This window comes from Zeugodacus cucurbitae, chromosome 3 (genome assembly GCF_028554725.1).
Source record: "Zeugodacus cucurbitae isolate PBARC_wt_2022May chromosome 3, idZeuCucr1.2, whole genome shotgun sequence".
Classification (NCBI taxonomy): Eukaryota; Metazoa; Arthropoda; class Insecta; order Diptera; family Tephritidae; genus Zeugodacus; species Zeugodacus cucurbitae.
Genome location: NC_071668.1, coordinates 31,932,385 through 31,952,627, shown reverse-complemented (window position 1 = coordinate 31,952,627; position 20,243 = coordinate 31,932,385). Strand labels below are relative to the sequence as shown.

The following is a 20,243-nucleotide window of genomic DNA, read 5'->3' as shown; positions in this document are numbered from 1 at the left end:
CATATATTCAGCCATTTATTTTGATAAGGATTAATACCAAAATATGAATAAAGGAACTTTTATAGCAGTGGTATTTAAATGTATATTTTTATTGTGGCTTAACTATAATAGTTAGACATACATATGTATGGGCATTTCTGCCATGTCGAGCGTAACAATCGCACACATTTCAACTAAAAAAAATTATGAACTAAAATCTTTTGTTTTTTTTTTTAATTTTGACAGTAGGATTTTTAAATTGCTCTTTATTAGCCCTACATTTACTGTTAAGGTTGATTTTGAGACGGTTTTCATTTTCAAGATAATTGCAAAAAACCAAGACATTCGCACGGGACAAAAATGGATGTCGTTTTTGGAGACAACAATTCAAACGGCGATTTCAGCGAATTGTGAGCAATATTCAAATGTTTTTGATTGTAGAATGTTGTGCATTGATGCCTTTAAAATTTGTCTGAATTTCTCCTAAAAATAATTTATAGTTTTTAGTTAAATATTTACCACATTCGCACGGAACTTTTTTTTCCATCATAATATTTATGTTGTTTATGTTGTTATAATATAATACGGAATTATATAACAACGAGGCCCGTAAAATCGTTTAAAATAGTAGTAAATGTATTAAGTTTTAAATAACATCAAACGAGAAACACAACAAAAATTTTCTATGGTATGAAATGAAAATAGAATTATGAATATTAAGCAGCTTTTACTTCTTGACCATCTCAATAAAAGAAAAGCAACTGGGATATACCTGGAATGCATTTAACCATTTTTAATCTAAATTATATATAATGGACTGATTTTCAATCTGATAACATCAAATTAATTTTAAGCACAGTTGCACTATTTTGTTTTTAAAGAGTATTATAATTTTTTTGTAAAAGCAAAAAATAATAAATATTTGTTTGAATAATATAAATTTGTTTTTAATCTAAGAGCAGTTACCATCAGAAAAAATAAATATTTTAGAAAAGCAACTAAAAGATTGCTTAATTTTAGTTAAGAGATTAATCAAGAAATAAAAATTATATGCGTTAATTTATAACTTATAACAGCAAATGATTTTCTCTTGACAACCTTGTACTCTTATTTTGATTTGTAAGCCTATAATTTTCGACAAAATCTATTTGAATAGCTAGTTCGTTAAGTGGAATTTAAAGTGCGGTTTTTGTGCCTATGTACATACTTAAGTCAATTTTATAAGATGAAAAATAATTTTCAATTTTTAAATTCCACACCTACGATGTCTTCTGATTTTTGAACAAGGTTTTTTTATTTTGATTGTATGAAAATTTACTGTTTATACCCAAAATTTTGCGAGCTTTCTGCTTATATTTCCGATGCAGTGGGAACAAGTGTTATTTTTTGATATCTCAAGGGAATCAAAACTTACATTTATTTGCAATCGCAAGCTTTCTTATGCAATTTATTTTGCTCTTTGTAAACTTATAAAGGTTTTACACAAATCAAAAATTAATACATGATATGTTTCTTTTTTGACTAAAAAACTAATGCAGTAAAAAAACGAAATGAGAAAAGTATCTCCTATGTGACTTGACTTTCGTATATCTCGTAATTGGTTATGAATTAATTTAAAATGTATTTAATATAAACAAATTTAAATATTTTTCTATGAAAGTATGCAAATACTTTGTAATTCTAATAATTTTTAAAATTGTGTCTGTGGTGGACCTTCTGGCGGAAATGCCCATATGTTGTCGCGATATTTTTTGTAGATATTGATATGTTATTTAATATTGTAGAACATCTTTTATTCTATCATCAATAGTTTCCGCAGCGCATGCGATGAAAGACGTTTAGGGTACTTTTTTACATCTTGGATTACATTGGTTAAGTTTTAATAAGGACCCCGAATTTTTATACTCTCGCAACAAATGTTGCTAAAGAGAGTATTATAGTTTTGTTCACATAACGGTTGTTTGTAACACCCAAAACTAAACGAGTTAGATATAGGGTTATATATACCAAAGTGATCAGGGTGAAGAGTGGAGCTCAAACCCGAATGTCTGAATGTCCGTCCGTCCGTCTGTGCAAGCTGTAACTTGAGTAAAAATTAAGATATCTTGATGAAACTTGACACACTTATTTTTTGTCACCATAGGAAGGTTGCTTTCGAAAATGAGCAAAATCGGACCACTGCCACGCCCACAAAATGGCGAAAACCGAAAACACATAAAGTGTCATAACTAAGCCATAAATAAAGCTATGGAAATAAAATTTGGTATGAAGGATTGCACTATGAAGGGGCATATTTGGATGTAATTTTTTGGGGAAGTGGGCATGGCCCCGCCCCCTACTAAGTTTTTTGTACATATCTCGCAAACCAATAGAGCTATATAAACCAAACTTTCTGCAGTCGTTTTTTTAGCCACTTCCTAATACAGTCCAAAAATGAAAGAAATCGGATCATAACCACGCCCACCTCCCATACAAAAGTCAGGTTGAAAACTACTAACAGTGGGTTAACTCACTAACAAAAAACGTCAGAAACACTAAATTTCACATAAGAAATGGCAGATGAAAGCTGCACTCAGAGTTTGTTTACAAAATGGAAAATGGGCGTGGCGTCGCCCACTTATGGGTCAAAAACCATACCTCAGAAACTACTCGACCGATTTCAATGAAACTTGCTTTGTAATAGTTTCCTTACATCCCAATGATATGTTGTGCAAATAGGCCAAATCGCTTCACAATCACGCCTACTTCCTATATACCAGAACTTTGATGACAATCTGAATCGTTTACTTTACAATATATAAAGTAAGTACTAGTGAAGATATCGATGCAGAACTTTGCACAAATACTATGTTAATATTGTTTCAGCCCCATTCTAAAAATCGCCGACCATAGGTTTTTAAAGCCCCATATATCGAACACGAGGACCTCGGTGCTTCTAACCTAATATTATGGTTTCCAACTTTCAATGGACTTTATACAATATACATATATGACGAATATGTGGGTCAAATTGTGTATTATATAATATAAATAAAGTTAAATAAATAAATTGCGAGAGTATAAAATGTTCGGTTACACCCGAACTTAGCCCTTCCATACTTGTTTTTTATAATATATAAATAAATTGCGAGAGTATATAATGTTCGATTACACCCGATCTTACTTGTTTTTTTTTTCTTATATTATAGACCGAATTTTGCTGACATTGGTCGAGTAGTTCAAGAGATATGGGTTTTGAACCATAAGAGGGCGCCATGTCCACCATCAATTTGTGTACCAATATAAGTGCAGGTCTTCCATACCGTCTTTACCATGAAATGTTGGATGTCTGTTGGCTTCCCTTAAAGTGGCCATATACTATACACATGTGCGTTTGATGGGTATGCGTTGAAAGCAGAATTACTCGTGTATGGGCTTGAGCGCATACCAACCCATGTTCGCGAAAATGTTTGATTTTTCACGATCGGTGTGCATACATGTTTGTCGTGTATGGCGCTCTGTGCACACAATTGGTGATTTGGATAAGAAAAAAACGACGAAATAGGGTAAATTTTAAAACAAAAAACTGATTTTGTTCAAATAATGTATTGTCTAAATATAGACAAATATATGTATGTATAAAGTTGCTAAAATAACAAATTTATAGCATAATTACAAGTGTTATTACATGATCCGTTTGTTCTCTCCCATGTTTATTCATTGAAGAACGAGCGTAAAATGGATTTGTATGGTGAAACGATTTCATACAGATCGAACGAACACACATGTGTTATTTTTTTAAGATTTTTTACTAGTTTTCAACAAAACCTTTGAATGGTTGGTAGGCGTGGTTATAATTCATTAATTTTCATGTTGTCTAATCAGGTGCCTAAACGGCATGATTCCAGAATGTTAGGTTAATATGGCTGTTATGTTAGTTTAATGGAGGGAGGATCCACGCCCACTTTCCGAAAAAAAACTTTATGCAAATATACCCTTCTCTCCCTAGTATGACCTCTCTGTACCAAATTTTGCTTTCATAACTTTATTTATATCTTAGTTAAAGCACCATTTTGTGTGCGTGGCAGTGATCTGTTTTTACCCATTTCTTATTGTGCCAAATAACACGTGTACCAAGTTTCATTAAGATATCTCAATATCTCAAGTTTTTACTCAAGTTATCGCTTGCACAGACAAAGAGGCGGGAGACGTGAATTTGGTAATTCGTTATTTCAACATCATTATTTAGAGGAGGACAATTTACATTAGTATTTCCAACTTTAATTACAGTGATAAATTCACTATCGGTATTTTTTATATTAGCTACGTATGTCGCATGACTTTATGCAAAATGAATTTTCATCTGCGAATCAATGCTGAATCGCAACAAAATCGATAAATTGTCTAAGCGGAGTTGCTTTTACTCTTGAAGTGGTTCAATAATGAAAACATCAAACGGAAACGATAGAAGTTGAATCACGGTGGACAGACGCATGCGGTGGCCAAGCAAGGATTGACGATCCCGAAGTGTTTAATGGGTTTGACAGACAATAATTTATTTTGAACTAGCCCTCAACGGGCAAACTTGATTCGAACCTGTGCTGCCAACAATGGAATGTCTCAAGGGAACAATTGCCCAGAAGCGAAGATAAGCGAAGATTTGACCTAAACCTTCGATTTAATGAAAAAATAACTATAAATAATAATTTTAGACCTTATATTATTGTTTTAAAATGTGAAGAGAAGAATTCTTGTTTTATGCTACTAAAAAATTATATTTAGGAATAAATAGGTAAAAACAAAACATGGAATGCTTCATATGCATATGATTCATATGAAGTACAAAGAATCGGTCAAAAATGGCAGATGCCGATGCTGATTGGACGGGTTACGCCCATATACACATAAGGACACATAAGAGGGCCCGTTATCTGCTTATCTGAGCGCTGACTGTTGTAAATTTTGTTATTTTCGTGTGTCAGTTAGCATTTAACTCTCGGACAACTAGGACTGTAGGTATTGTTGAGGAAGCTTGGCAACAAAACATTTAAAACTGATCTAGTTTCGAGAATAAATAATACACATAAGAAAAAAATGTGAAAAATTGCTTTTCGGTAAGCTTAAATCTTAGTGTACTCGCATGAGTACTACGAATCCCGAACCATCTCAGGTGCAGGGAGTGTTACTAAAGAATTCGGTGGATTTGTGAGCTATGTAATATAGCACTTTGCGTAGAGCGAGAATGTTTAAAAAATGATCATACTAATGGTCATCGAATAAATTAATTTTTTTATACAACTGAAACTTTACATAGATATCCCTCATTACCCCATTGTAATCGTTTGGGTACTAGTCCACATAAAATAAAAGAAATTCAGTACATACTATAGAACTGCAAAGATTTTATCTACATAAAGATATTCCAACTTATCTTATAACACACAAAACATATAAAAAATTAAATAGAAAATTTGTGGCGATAATTGTGCTAACCGAAAACAAAAGGCATTCGATTTTTAAAATAATTAATTATTTAAGAGAAAAAAATTCCAAGTGGCTCCAATCGGTTGTAGAGCGAGCGACCATGTGTGCGATTATGCACAAAAATCAGCGAAGCGAAATTAGATTATTACACTTAAAAACGCGGAAAAACTATTGGATCACGTCGGGATTCCGATGGCGGGGATATTTGAGAAGAGAATTACAAAACTTATGCGCTTTTTTTTTATAACACAACAGGCGTAATTGAGTTTAACCGATCCTCACTTAAGTTTAACACACTCCCTGGTGCGATCCTTTGTACCAAATTTTACTTTTATAACTTTATTTATAGCTTAGTTATGACACTTTGTGTGTTTTCGGTTTGCGCCATTTTGTGGACGTGGCAGTGGACCGATTTCGCCCATTTTCGAAAGCAATCTTCCTATGGTGCCAAGAAATAAGTGTGCCAAGTTTCATCAAGATATCTTAATTTTTACTCAAGTTACAGCTTGCACAGACGGGCAGACATCCGGATTTCAAATCTACTCGTCACCCGGATCACTTTGGTATATATGACTCTATATCTTACTCCTTTAGTTTTAGGTGTTACAAGCAACCCTTAATTATCAATTATATTTCCTATAATTCATTTAATTATTTCTAATATTTTCTTAATGGTAGTTATAAAACAAAAAAGTACTGATTATAGCGAAACAAAAGTATTGGCACTCTCTATAAAATTATCCCATTTAATTCCATGGTAAAAAACAGTGCTAAAGTCAAGGCATCTTGCTGAGGCAATACTTTTGTTCGTCACTGTACATAAATAATAGCAGAACTTTAAATTAAATAAATAGTCGAGTAAAAAACTTTTCAGCCTAATTCAAATATAATGCCAAAGAGATATGTAAATGAAACGAATTTTTTGGTTAACACAGTCTTGGTACATTCGTAAATTAAACTTACCATTTAAATAAGAGCAAAACATCCTGAATATTTTATTAGTGAATTATGACAATGTTATTACAACTTTTCCTCGTAAATGGCCACTTTTCACCTTCTCAAAAGCACGAGGCAACTCCTTAAAAGTGAAAGTGCTATCAATTAGCGGCAATAACTAAAATAAAAATGTTTGGAATGTTTTGAATATTTTCAAGTCTGTCAAATATTTCATGTAAAGGCTTCCGAAGAACGGAGCAAAGTAAATTAAAAGATAAAAATTAACAATATTGAATAGAATATTGATTTGAATAGAATAAATTTTCAAATCTATTCACATCAAAAGTGTTATAAACATTATATTTAAGGAAATAATTTAAAATAACTTCATTATAGAAATAATGTAAAATGCTTTTTTAGTTATTGCGGTTCTACTAAAAATTACTCATCTGACCAGCCTTATTAGTTATAAAAAATATACATACCTGATTTTTTTTCACCAAATGTGTTAGAAGTTCAATTCCTTGTTGTGCTGGCATAAAGAATCCATATTTTAATAAAGATCCCTTTCCGGATAACGATTTCGCATTGGTTTCAATAAAATGTGTAATATTTTTCATCATTCCGAAACTTAAGCCAAACTTGTCAACATTCATCAACAAAGGGGAAGAAAACGTTATATACTGACCAAAATTGAAATTTAGCTTATTTGCTATATCAGTTCCTTGGCCAGCGCAATCTAACACAATGTCGAAAGGTGCATAATTCCGCAACTTCTCGAACTGAGTTTGGTTTTTATAATCTATCACATAATCCGCTCCCAAATTTTTTACAAGTTCAATGGCATTTTCACTACATGTTGATATAACAGTAGCCTTTTGAGATTTAAGTAGTTGTATTGCAAGTGACCCAACGCTACCAGAGCCACCCATTACTAATATACGACGATTTTCTCCTCCACCAGAACTGGAGACTGCTCCACAAATGTTTCCTAAACGTCCGGTAACATATAGGCCCGACCATGCCGTAAGACCAGCATAAAGGACTGACGCAGCTTGCTCAATTGATAAGGAAGTTGGTGCAATTGACAACTAAAATATAAGTATGTATTACTAGTCAACAAATATATTTTATTATAATTACACAATAATCCGGCACAACAACATATTGGGCATGCGATCCATTTATATGTAACGGTATAACGCCATAAACTCTGTCGCCCGCAGCAAATTTATTATTGGCCCCCATTCCACATTGAACAACTTCACCACTAAATTCGCGGCCAAGAATTAAAGGAAACTCTATCGCCTTTGAATACTGACATCGCAACAAATTTAAAGTTTTTGAACCATATCCTCCTATTAATTTCAAATTTAAATTGAGAAGATATCAATATGGGCCTACATACCTAGCATTGCAACATCAATAGGGTTAACTGTTGTAGCATTGACACGTACTAAGCAATCAGATGAACTCTTAATTGCAGGCATTCTCAGACGCGTCGAATATTGTAATTCCTCGGTCTTTCCATAGTTGTGAATTTGCCACCCAGCCATTTTTAAGTTATTTGATTTAGAACAGTTGTTACCACTGACAACTGATTTTTGGGACGCAATGTCTTGTGTAGAGTAAAGCCGTGGCAAACATAACCCTCTTAAACTTTTTATATTGCGGACATTCATATTTCTCTATTATTATTCTTAAATAATTGTGCTTTAGTTGTAATACAATAATAATCGACAATAAATAACTAGTTATGTGCAGAAGTTTAAATATCAATATATGAAATCGATTTCGGTACTAAATATTTCCTTCTCGTAACCGGTACCACTTCAAATCATGAACCATCACAGAAGACGAGTAGTCATTTATCTTTTTTTTTCGTTACCAGTAAAACAACCTGTATTATTTTATTGGTATCTCTTGTTCTAACAGCAAGAAAAATGTTACCATTTCTCTTCTTTTACTGCATGTTGGTCGCTCTCTCTCATTGATTTTGGTGCAAATGCTGAATATGTCTTTCTGCTCTAATTTTTCTATTGTTTTGGAAAGCCATATGTCACTCTGTAGTAATTTGTATTTAACCAGTCATACTGATAGATTGTTCGATATATCATTTTCAGGGTCACCCCTTAGTCACAGAAAGAAAATATATTGGTCATTCGTTGGGTCACCGTATCGTTACATAAATTTGGTTCAATGGTCTCCACGGTTTCATACCACAGCTCCACCCACTTTTTCGTTTAAAAATCAAAAAAATTAAATTGTTGTTTTATTTTTCTTTTTATTTATTTAATTGTATGAGGTATTTACATTTATAAATTAGTATGGTATTTTACATTTTTAATAATTATTATAGATTATTTTTTAAATATTATGATTGCAGTAGTAAGTAAACTTTCATTTTTACAAACGTTTTTGCGGCTATCATTTATACATTGTCAAAATTTACATATTTTACATATGAAGTTAGTATTAATTATTAAATTTTTATAATTTACAATTTCTCAAAAGTTTTAAGTATTGATTTTTGGAGTTGTATTACAATACATACATACGACGACATTGACAAAGTTAAGCGAATAAAAAGGCAGCGCTAACGCTGGCTAGGTCATGTTGTCCGAATGGACGAAAACACTCCAACTCTGAAAGTGTTCGATGCAGTACCCGCCGGAGGAAGCCGAGGAAGGGGAAGGCCTCCCCTCCGTTGGAGGGACCAGGTGGAAGGTGGAGAGCGATCTGGTTACACTTGGAATCTCCAACTGGCGCCGAACAGCGAAGGGCAGAAAGGAGTGGCGCGCTCTCATCGATTCGGCTATAACCGGCTAAACGGTTCAACGCCAAATTAAATACATACAATTTTATTAAGATAACACAATTTCCACTAAAATAACGAAAATCCATATCTATAGTATATAGGGGCTAGGATAATGCCTGAACCGATTTAACTAATTTTCACCACCAGGGTACACTATATCCAAGATATACGCTCACTTAATTTCTCACATATTAACCGATATATGCGGAATATGGCCCACCGTATTTTTGAAAAACCTATAATTTGGTATATGGGAGCTAGGGGAAGTTATTACCCGATTTTAATAATTTTCGGAACAGAGACACACTATTAGAAGAAAAATATTTCCCTTGAATTACATTAAAATATTTGAGAAATTTAATGATATTTTCGGTGAAAAATTACACTAGGCACTGAGTTCTTCATGTACGATATTCGGGTGGTTGAAAAGTTCTAGTCCGATATCGACAATTTTTCCACAAGTTAAGCTAAAGATTATATATAGTATTTGTTTAAAGTTTTATTCCGCTATCTTCATCGGTTCCTTATGTATACATTATAAAGTGAAGGAATCAGATGAAATTCAAAATTTAGTTATATTAATTTTCCATCCATGTTAACAGGGTATCAGGAAAGTATTATGTACCGAATTTCATTGAAATCGGTCGAGTAATTTTTGAGATGTGTTTTTTTTTCAAGTGGGCGACGCCACTCCCATTTTCCTTTTTTTTTAATCTGAGTGCAGCTCTCCTCTGCCATTTCTTCAGTAAAATTTAGTGTTACTGACGTTTTCCGTTAGTGAGTTAACGCACTATTAGTAATTTTCAATCTAACCTTCGTATGGGACGTGAGCGTGGCTATTATGCGATTATATCAATTTTTATGGAACGGGGGAACACAAGAGAAGACGCACATAAATATACAAAAAAAATAGGTGATATAAAACACTCATTACACAAAAACACAATTAAATACCTTTAACTTAAAAATCCAATAAAAATAATTTTAATTTGTTAACCTTAATTTGAGTGTGCTCTTGCTTCAAAATATTTCAACAAGCTCAAATGCGCTTTGAAAATGAACAAGTTTTCTTGCTTTTAATTCTACATTTACAAAGTACCGTTAAATTTTCAGCGAATTAAATTTCGGAATTTAGAATCTAGGGAAACCAAACGTTAAAAATACAAACATATGTATACCAAAAACACATAGCGGTACACAAATAGTTCTGGCGTGCTCATGATGTGAAATCTGCACACAAGCTGAGTAAAATAAACATCGGGTGGTCGATCTGATCCCCGATCTCTGTTGCCGTTTCAGAGCATCAAGTAGGGAGTTCGAAAACTTTCATTTGCAGCTATCATTGGAAACCAGAGGCAAATCGCCAATAATAATAGCGGGTAGTTTAATAGAATGATCTACTGATTGTGCTAGCAAAGTAGAAACTACCGCCGCCAAATTCCTGAGCCAAACCAACCTTACGACAATAAATAATGGCGCAAACCAATACATATAGAGGCCTAATGTTTACTATTGACAAACTGAGCAGTCTCATTAAGTGGGAGGTATCGGACATGTATACAAATAGTAATTAAATGGCTATAGTTGCTGAAGTTTTACTGTTCCAAAAAATGGAACCCTTGAGAGGAAACACTTTCCAAAAAGACACCGCGCACTTAGTATTCGCATTGCAAAACGAGCTTGACGCAACATACATACGTCATAACAAAGCAAATGACGAAACCACACAAGGAATGAATAAATGCCGCGCTGAGAAAACTTGTTGACACTACAAAATTTGCATTAAGTGGTAAAAGATGGAAAGGTGACACAAAAAATTTTGCGCACTGATTATCTAGATGTGAGGTCGACGGAATTCCTCTTGGCAATACCCTCCACGCGGGTGTCGACTGAACAATGGGTGGCATTGCTTGCACGTTGGTGGTCTCTTGCTGTCTATGGACAGGCTAAGCCACTGCATTGCAGGCAGGCGTCACATAGCTAAGGCTGTTGTAATCCCTCATTCACCTCGTCATGGTGGTCAGCTCCACATGCAACCTCATGAGGGGGTGGATGAGGGTTTACATTGGCCATTACTAAGAAGTACCTGGCGTCAGGTATAAAACGCTAGGGGTAGAGTCCCCCCGGGCTAGGATATTAGCCCAAACGTCGGTGGAAGGCGTGGCTGCTACCACCGGCGGGCACAGCGAGATTTCGAGCTGTGTCGCCAGCGGCCGCACCTCCACTGCAGCGGGAGCAGGTTGCAGTGGTTGTACTGTTACTGCCAAACCAATTCTACGTCGCACCGGTGCCGCAGTCCACGAAGACTCGCACCAGGAAAGCGCCGTAAGTATAAATACGGAAAAGGAGGATGAACTTCTTCGCTCTCCGGAGCTATCGACCGAGAGTTCCAACTCTGGCAACAAGAAAGGGCCCTGGAAGAAGCCAAGCAAGAAGGGGTTGAAGGCAAAGGCGCGATATAAAGCGGAGGTCGGGATTTGCAACCGACTCGAAGGCAAGCCTAACCTGAAGGAGGAGGAAGAGAAAAGGTTGGCTTGGGCCAGAGAAGAGGTAAGAAACGGCTGAGCTCACTTCGCCACTCGTAATTGGTGCAATGCTTCAGACCCAGCGTTTCCGAATCGCATTGAGGAGCATATTGCGGAGAAGAGGCAGCGCTCTACGGAGGGTGAAACGAAGGCACCAACAAAAAGGAGGATATGCAAAGACGCAGCTGAGAAGCTAGACGTCAGGCATACGGACGGAAGCCGACAACGTCCAAAGCAGCGGCGGCGGTCAATGAGATTGCGAGGCGACACTTGATCGTTGCGCTCATCGATCGCAGCAACCCGCTGGGACAGATGTCACAAGAGCGGTGGAAAACAGTGGAGATGAAGCTGTTGGAAGCCCTCTTCGCACGGATGGACTCCGATCCAAGCGCACCCATGCCAACTTTCGATGGAGAGGGGTGGCTTGGGGGGCTCAAGATCCTGAAATGTAAGGACGACCCCGCACAATGTGGAAGAAAGGGTAAGAAAGGCTAGTAATGCTCTATATGCATGCAGGCAGTTGCTAGGCACTACCTGGGGTTTTCTCCCTCTCTCATGCACTGGTGCTATTGTGTGGTGGACAGGCTTAAAGAAGACAACTTACCGAAAGCCAATGGAAAGGGTTCAGCGACTCGCAGCGCTCTGTATAACGGGAGCTCTGAGAACCACCCCTACGGCAGCTCTTGAACGGATACTTAACCTGCCGCCGATAGATCTCTTTGCCGAAACTTATGCGGCAAAATCTGCGGGGCGACTACTGGCGGGCGGAGAATTTACGCATAGAACTTTTGGGCACAGCTCGGTGGGTAGGGGCGGTTTGGCAAGTACCGACTACTTGACCCCACTAATGAACTGGGAAAGAAGATTCCGGGTGAACCTGGAAAAAGACGGCTGGCGTAAGGGAATGATAACCTCACGCAGCACATTGAATATCTACATGGATGGCTCGAAAATGGAGGACGGGGTAGGTGGTGGAATATACTGTCAGGAGTTAGGTGTAAAGCAGCCTTTTAAACTTCCGAACCACTGCAGTATTTTTCAAGCGGAGGTATTTGCAATTGGGAAAGCCGCAGAGCTAGTCCTCAATACAGCAGCCGGCTACTCCAAAGTCAATATCTACGTAGACAATCAAGCAGCAATCAAGGCAACAACCTCGGTTTGCATTTCGGACAAAGTGTTTTGGATACCAGGATGGCAGTGGAGAGAGTTGCTAGGAACACGTGTCTTCGCTTCTACTGGGTGCCAGGACATAAAGGCATTGAAGGCAACGAGATTGTGAACGAAATTGCCAAGAATGGTGTAAAACTGTCTTCCGGAAACGCGAATAACATTGGCAAACCCATGCACTGTCTGTTCGATGATCTGGACAGAGACATGAAAAGAAAAATCCTAGCACGGTGGGCAAATATACCGGGGTGTAAAACCGCTAAAGCCATGTGTAAAACCGTAGACCAGAAGTACACCAAACTCATTCTGTCACTCGATAGAAGGGACTGTAGGAGTTTGGTGGGAATACTCACGGGTCACTGTCTCGTGGCGGCACATGCCTACAAAATGGGACTTACAGATCGAGATAACTGAAGGAAATGTCAAGAGCAAGGTGCAATAGAAACAATGAAGCATCTTCTGTGTACCTGCCCTGCATTGTCAAGGCAGAGACTTCGCTACTTGGGGGCCTCACAATATGAGAATCTGGAAGAGGTATCGAAAGTGAAACCACAAATGCTTTTAAAATTCGCATCTGGTATCGCAAAGGACCTAAATAGGTCTATGTGTGGCGTATTGGCCTACCAGTTTAACCTAACCTATCTAGATGTGAAGAATGCCCTATGTGAAATACGTGTCCAAAAAAACTCGATCTATACTACTATTATAAAGAAGAAAGATTTGTATGTATGTTTGTAATGAATGAACTGGAAAGCTCCATTCACCCCGAGTAACATAGGCTATATTTATTGCTAGAATCTCAACTTTCTGGAAATAGGTCCCAGGTGAGGGTATCACCTCCGTAATGGAGAATCTTAATCTGAAACTGAGAATCGTCATGCAAGTCATTCTCTTCGCATCGCAAGCGCGGCCCAGAGAGTCGAGTACGGAGCGTGTGCAACGGCTTGAAGAACAAAATATTAGAAATATACAAGCTCGTTTCATAATCAGAGAGAAAGACAAAGACTAGAGGTGGTAATAAATGTTAGCTCATTACAAATAAAATATAATATCATATTCGAATTTTCATCATTTTGCTTTTTTTAAATGAACCCACGTAAGAAACGGGAAAGTACATACATATGTATGGGAGAGTGTGTATGTGTGTGTAAAAAATTACAACTTTTGAAATGTTTGCTTAAACCCGTGCGAAGCCGGAGCGGTCTGCCAGTAAATAATATAATGAGTTGCTTTTAAAACAGAAGGCACTAAGAGCTACTCTATTCCGAGTAGAGTACCACATGGCTCGAGGCTTCTGTTAAAATTGGAACAATATACTTCAAGGAATATTGTAAAAAAAAATTAGCGAAATCGGTTCAGCTGTTCTCGAGTTATGCGCTTAGCAACATATTATAGATAGCGAGATGTAAATTTAAATTGGAATTCAGAATATAATCTGAACGCCATCTATCAGGCGTAACTGAAACAAAAGCATACTCTTGAATATTTGACACAGCGACTACAGCGCAGTCTGCCGGATTTTATGTAAGTTGTGCTAACATCAACAACAATTTTTAAATAAATAATATAACTAAAAAAACAATATCTAGTTGATCGTATTGTGAATCTAAACCATCCTCAAACCCCCTGGAATGACACGTACAGAAGATTTATATATAGAAATAAGCACAAATATTTCATTTTTTGAAATTTCAGGGTGGCGTAAGCCCTTAAGTAAACATAACATGATTGATCATATTACATACATTAGCTGAATATTTTCTATTATATTCCAACGGAGTGGAGGCCTTCCCCTTCCTCGGCTTCCTCCGGCGGGTTCTGCATCGAACACTTTCAGAGCTGGAGTGTTTTCGTCCATTCGGACAACATGACCTAGCCAGCGTAGGCGCTGTCTTTTTATTCGCTGAACTATGTCAAATCGTCGTATAACTCGTACAGCTCATCGTTCCATCATCTGCGATGTTCGCCGTTGCCAATGTTCTGAGGACCATAAATCTTGCGCAAAATTTTCCTCTCGAAAGCTCCTAGTGTCGTCTCATCTGATGTTGACATCGTCCAAGCTTCTGCACCATAAAGCAGGACGGGAATGATAAGCGACTTGTAGAGTTTGATTTTGGTTCGTCGAGAGAGGACTTTACTGTTCAATTGCATACTCAGTCCAAAGTAGCACCTGTTGGCAAGAGTGATTCTGCGCTGGATTTCGAGGCTGACATTGTTGGTGTTGTTGATACTGGTTCCCAGGTATTCGAAATTATCTACAACTTCGAAGTTATGACTGTCAACAGTGACGTGGGTGCCAAGACCCGAGTGCGCCGACTGTTTGCTTGATGGCTGGAGATATTTCGTCTTGCCCTCATTCACCTCCAGTCCCATTCGCTTCGCCTCCTTATCCATGTGGAAAAAAGCAGAACAAACGGCGCGGTTGTTGCTTCCGATGATATCAATATCACCGGCGTACGCCAGCAGCTGTACACTCTTGTAGAAGATTGTACCTTCTCTGTTTAGCTCTGCAGCTTGTAACGGGTGATTTTTTTGATGTTAGGATTTTCATGCATTAGTATTTGACAGATCACGTGGGATTTCAGACATGGTGTCAAAGAGAAAGATGCTCAGTATGCTTTGACATTTCATCATGAATAGACTTACTAACGAGCAACGCTTGCAAATCATTGAATTTTATTACCAAAATCAGTGTTCGGTTCGAAATGTGTTTATCGACAAATTTTGTTCAGCGATGAGGCTCATTTCTGGTTGAATGGCTACGTAAATAAGCAAAATTGCCGCATTTGGGGTGAAGAGCAACCAGAAGCCGTTCAAGAACTGCCCATGCATCCCGAAAAATGCACTGTTTGGTGTGGTTTGTACGCTGGTGGAATCATTGGACCGTATTTTTTCAAAGATGCTGTTGGACGCAACGTTACGGTGAATGGCGATCGCTATCGTTCGATGCTAACAAACTTTTTGTTGCCAAAAATGGAAGAACTGAACTTGGTTGACATGTGGTTTCAACAAGATGGCGCTACATGCCACACAGCTCGCGATTCTATGGCCATTTTGAGGGAAAACTTCGGAGAACAATTCATCTCAAGAAATGGACCCGTAAGTTGGCCACCAAGATCATGCGATTTAACGCCTTTAGACTATTTTTTGTGGGGCTACGTCAAGTCTAAAGTCTACAGAAATAAGCCAGCAACTATTCCAGCTTTGGAAGACAACATTTCCGAAGAAATTCGGGCTATTCCGGCCGAAATGCTCGAAAAAGTTGCCCAAAATTGGACTTTCCGAATGGACCACCTAAGACGCAGCCGCGGTCAACATTTAAATGAAATTATCTTCAAAAAGTAAATGTCATGAACCAATCTAACGTTTCAAATAAAGAACCGATGAGATTTTGCAAATTTTATGCGTTTTTTTTTAAAAAAAGTTATCAAGCTCTTAAAAAATCACCCTTTATTATTTTCTCCAGCATCAGGTTAAAGAAATCACACGAGAGTGAGTCACCTTGTCTGAAACCTCGTCTGGTATCGAACGGCTCGGAGAGGTCCTTCCCGTTCCTGACGGAGCTTTTGGTGTTGCTCAACGTCAGCTTACACAGCCGTATTAGTTTTGCGGGGATACCAAATTCAGACATCGCGGCATAAAGGCAGCTCCTTTTCATGCTGTCGAAAGCAGCTTTAAAATCGACAAAAAGGTGGTGTGTTTTGATCCTCTTTTCACGGGTCTTCTCCAAGATTTGGCGCATTGTGAATATCTGGTCAGTTGTGGATTTTCCAGGTCTAAAGCCACACTGATAAGGTCCAATTAGTTTGTTGACGGTGGACTTTAGTCTTTCACACAGTACGCTCGATAGAACCTTATAGGCAATATTTAGGAGACTTATCCCACGGTAATTGGCACAGTTTGTGGGATCTCCCTTTTTATGGATTGGGCAGAGCACACTGAGATTCCAATCGTCAGGCATGCTTTCTTCCGACCATATTTTGCAAAGAAGCTGATGCATGCACCTTATCAGTTCTTCGCCGTGGTATTTGAATAGCTCAGCCTATCGACCCCCGCCGCCTTATTGTTCTTCAAGCGGGTAATTGCTATTCGAATTTCTTCATGGTCGGGTAATGGAATATCTATTCCATCGTCATCGATTGGGGTATCGGGTTCGCCAACTCCTGGTGTTGTACTTTCACTGCCATACAGCAGGTCGGAGAAGTGTTCCCTCCATAATCCCAGTATGCCCTGGACATCGGTTACCAGATTACCACCTGGGTCTCTACATGAGGATGCTCCGGTCTTGAAACCTTCGTTAAGTCGCTTCATTTTTTCATAAAATTTTCGAGCATTCCCTCTGTCTGCCAGCTTCTCAAGCTCTTCGTACTCACGCATTTCGGCCTCTTTCTTTTTTTGTCTGCAGATGCGTCCCGCTTCCTTCTTCAGCTCTCGGTATCTATCCCATCCAGCACTTGTTGTGGTCGATTGCAACGTTGCGAGGTAGGCAGTCTGTTTTCTCTCCGCTGCGAGACAGCATTCCTCATCGTATCAGCTGTTTTTTTGACTTTTCCGAAAGCCAATGGTTTCGGTTGCAGCGGTACGCAGTGAGTTTGAGATGCCGTCCCACAGTTTCCTTATACCGAGATGCTGATGAGTGCTCTCAGAGAGCAGAGTGCAAGTCGAGTAGAGTATTTCGTGGCTGTCTGTTGCGTTTACAGCTTTTCGACGTCGAACCTTCCTCGTGTTTGTTGACGTTCGTTCTTTGCTGCACAGAGGCGGGTGCGTATCTTCGCTGCAACCAGATAATGGTCCGAGTCTATATTTGGTCCTCGGAGCGTACGCACGTCTAAAACACAGGAGATATGTCTTCCGTCTATCACAACGTGATCGATTTGGTTACGCGTGTTTCGATCAGGAGACAGCCAAGTAGCTTGATGTATTTTCTTATGCTAGAATCTGGTACTACAGACGACCATATTTCGGGCCCCAGCGAATTCGATCAGCCTCAGGCCGTTTAGCGATGTTTCGTCATGGAGGCTGAATTTTCCGACTGTTGTGCCAAAGACACCTTCTTTACCCACCCTGGCGTTAAAATCGCCAAGCACGATTTTGACATCGTGGCGGGTTCAGCGCTCATAGGTGCGTTCTAGGCGCTCATAGCCATCGGATTGTGGCTAGACGTTCATCCACCGGGGTGAATGCCAGGACTCACCGACGGAGTCTCTCTCCCACCACAAATCCAGCACCAAATTTGCACTCCTTTATATGGCCGCTGTAGTAGATATCACAAGGACCCACCTTCTTCCGTCCTTGTCCCGTTCATCGCACTTCTTGGATGGCGGTGATGTCAGCCTTTAGTCGTATGAGGACATCAACCAGCTGGGCAGAGGCACCTTCCCAATTAAGGGTCCGGACATTCCAAGTGCATGCCCTTAAATCATAATCCTTAAAACGTTTGCAGGCGTCGTCATCAAAAGGGGGGTGTCTCACCCGAGGCCTTCCTTTTCGATTTTTCATTGGTACTTCGTTTTTATGTGGTGGGTCCCAAGCCCTACGCACAACGGCAGAAGCGGGTTCGCCTTCTCACTTTAGCTCGCCTTCAAACGGATGTTTGTTAGCTACCCAGAGGATACTTGGTCTAAAACCGGAAGTCGTGAGCTGCTTGAATCATATGGAGTTTCTGGGCACTCCCATGTGAATGACAATCAAAATCTTTCCTCACTTACGTGAACTTCTACACATGATCCCATCCTCCGGTGGTGAAGTGTAAGTGTAAAATAAGTGCTTAATATTAATAAAATATTCAATCTATATTGAGAAAATTCAAGATAAAAGTTGCACTTTTTTCAATATCTGCGAATATCTCGAAAACTATAAGTCAGCTGCAGCTATATATATATATATATATTCTTCATCTAGAGAACCTCCTCTAGATGAATCATGCCCACTTTATCCCCAAAAGACTGGGATAGTATAATAAAGTTTCCCCTCGAATTGATAAAAATAGACGAAACTATTGTGATCGATCAACTCTTTCATACAAACAAAAACTACGCACTTTTAGTACTGCGACTCACAAAAGCTCCGCAACCCTGGCGTTAAAATCGCCAAGCACGATTTTGACATCGTGGCGGGTTCAGCGCTCATAGGTGCGTTCTAGGCGCTCATAGTCATCGGATTGTGGCTAGACGTTCATCCACCGGGGTGAATGCCAGGACTCACCGACGGAGTCTCTCTCCCACCACAAATCCAGCACCAAATTTGCACTCCTTTATATGGCCGCTGTAGTAGATATCACAAGGACCCACCTTCTTCCGTCCTTGTCCCGTTCATCGCACTTCTTGGATGGCGGTGATGTCAGCCTTTAGTCGTATGAGGACATCAACCAGCTGGGCAGAGGCACCTTCCCAATTAAGGGTCCGGACATTCCAAGTGCATGCCCTTAAATCATTATCCTTAAAACGTTTGCAGGCGTCGTCATCAAAAGGGGGGTGTCTCACCCGAGGCCTTCCTTTTCGATTTTTCATTGGTACTTCGTTTTTATGTGGTGGGTCCCAAGCCCTACGCACAACGGCAGAAGCGGGTTCGCCTTCTCACTTTAGCTCGCCTTCAAACGGATGTTTGTTAGCTACCCAGAGGATACTTGGTCTAAAACCGGAAGTCGTGAGCTGCTTGAATCATATGGAGTTTCTGGGCACTCCCATGTGAATGACAATCAAAATCTTTCCTCACTTACGTGAACTTCTACACATGATCCCATCCTCCGGTGGTGAAATGTAAGTGTAAAATAAGTGCTTAATATTAATAAAATATTCAATCTATATTGAGAAAATTCAAGATAAAAGTTGCACTTTTTTCAATATCTGCGAATATCTCGAAAACTATAAGTCAGCTGCAGCTATATATATATATATATATTCTTCATCTAGAGAACCTCCTCTAGATGAATCATGCCCACTTTATCCCCAAAAGACTGGGATAGTATAATAAAGTTTCCCCTCGAATTGATAAAAATAGACGAAACTATTGTGATCGATCATCTCTTTCATACAAACAAAAACTACGCACTTTTAGTACTGCGACTCACAAAAGCTCCGCAACTATACCCGCTATTTTCGGGTAGTTCTACCGAAATCCCAAATAAGAATTTAATTTCAAAATCAATAATTATATTTCATAATTCCTCTATGGAAAATATCATGCATTTAGGTCTTTATAAAAACTTGCTATTTTTAATTTATTCATGTATTATCGTACCACACTATATCCATACAGTTGACTCGAACTTCCTTAATTCTTAAATTGGCAATAGAAGTGAAATCTCATGCAAAATCTCTAATTTTTTTTTTAATAGTCCCCATATGTAATGTACT

The 20,243-nt window shown here is 38.5% G+C and overlaps 2 protein-coding genes and 1 long non-coding RNA gene across 6 annotated transcripts in view; 2 read left to right on the top strand and 1 right to left on the bottom strand.

Moving 5' to 3' along the window:
* Positions 1–8,118, bottom strand: part of LOC105219244 (reticulon-4-interacting protein 1 homolog, mitochondrial) — a 33,068-nt gene extending 24,950 nt beyond the window's left edge. For 3 of the 4 annotated variants that reach the window (XR_008470269.1, XR_008470268.1, XM_011195244.3), the window contains exons 1-4: positions 7,787–8,118; positions 7,522–7,736; positions 6,864–7,469; positions 6,406–6,556 (exon numbers count right to left, since the gene is read on the bottom strand). Coding sequence is in view for 2 of the 4 variants with exons in the window: in XM_011195244.3 (XP_011193546.1) it covers positions 6,449–6,556; positions 6,864–7,469; positions 7,522–7,736; positions 7,787–8,060 (1,203 nt within the window). In the remaining 2 variants the exon portion in view is untranslated. The remainder of the gene's footprint in view (positions 1–6,405; positions 6,557–6,863; positions 7,470–7,521; positions 7,737–7,786) is intronic. The other variant, XM_011195243.3, reaches the window with a different exon arrangement.
* Positions 1–20,243, top strand: part of LOC105219240 (DNA-directed RNA polymerase, mitochondrial) — a 76,336-nt gene that overhangs the window by 1,655 nt on the left and 54,438 nt on the right. The window lies entirely within an intron of this gene.
* On the top strand, positions 135–8,687 carry LOC128920152 (uncharacterized). The gene is made up of 3 exons (XR_008470275.1): positions 135–389; positions 7,343–7,480; positions 8,502–8,687. It is a non-coding gene; the product is annotated as an uncharacterized LOC128920152 (long non-coding RNA).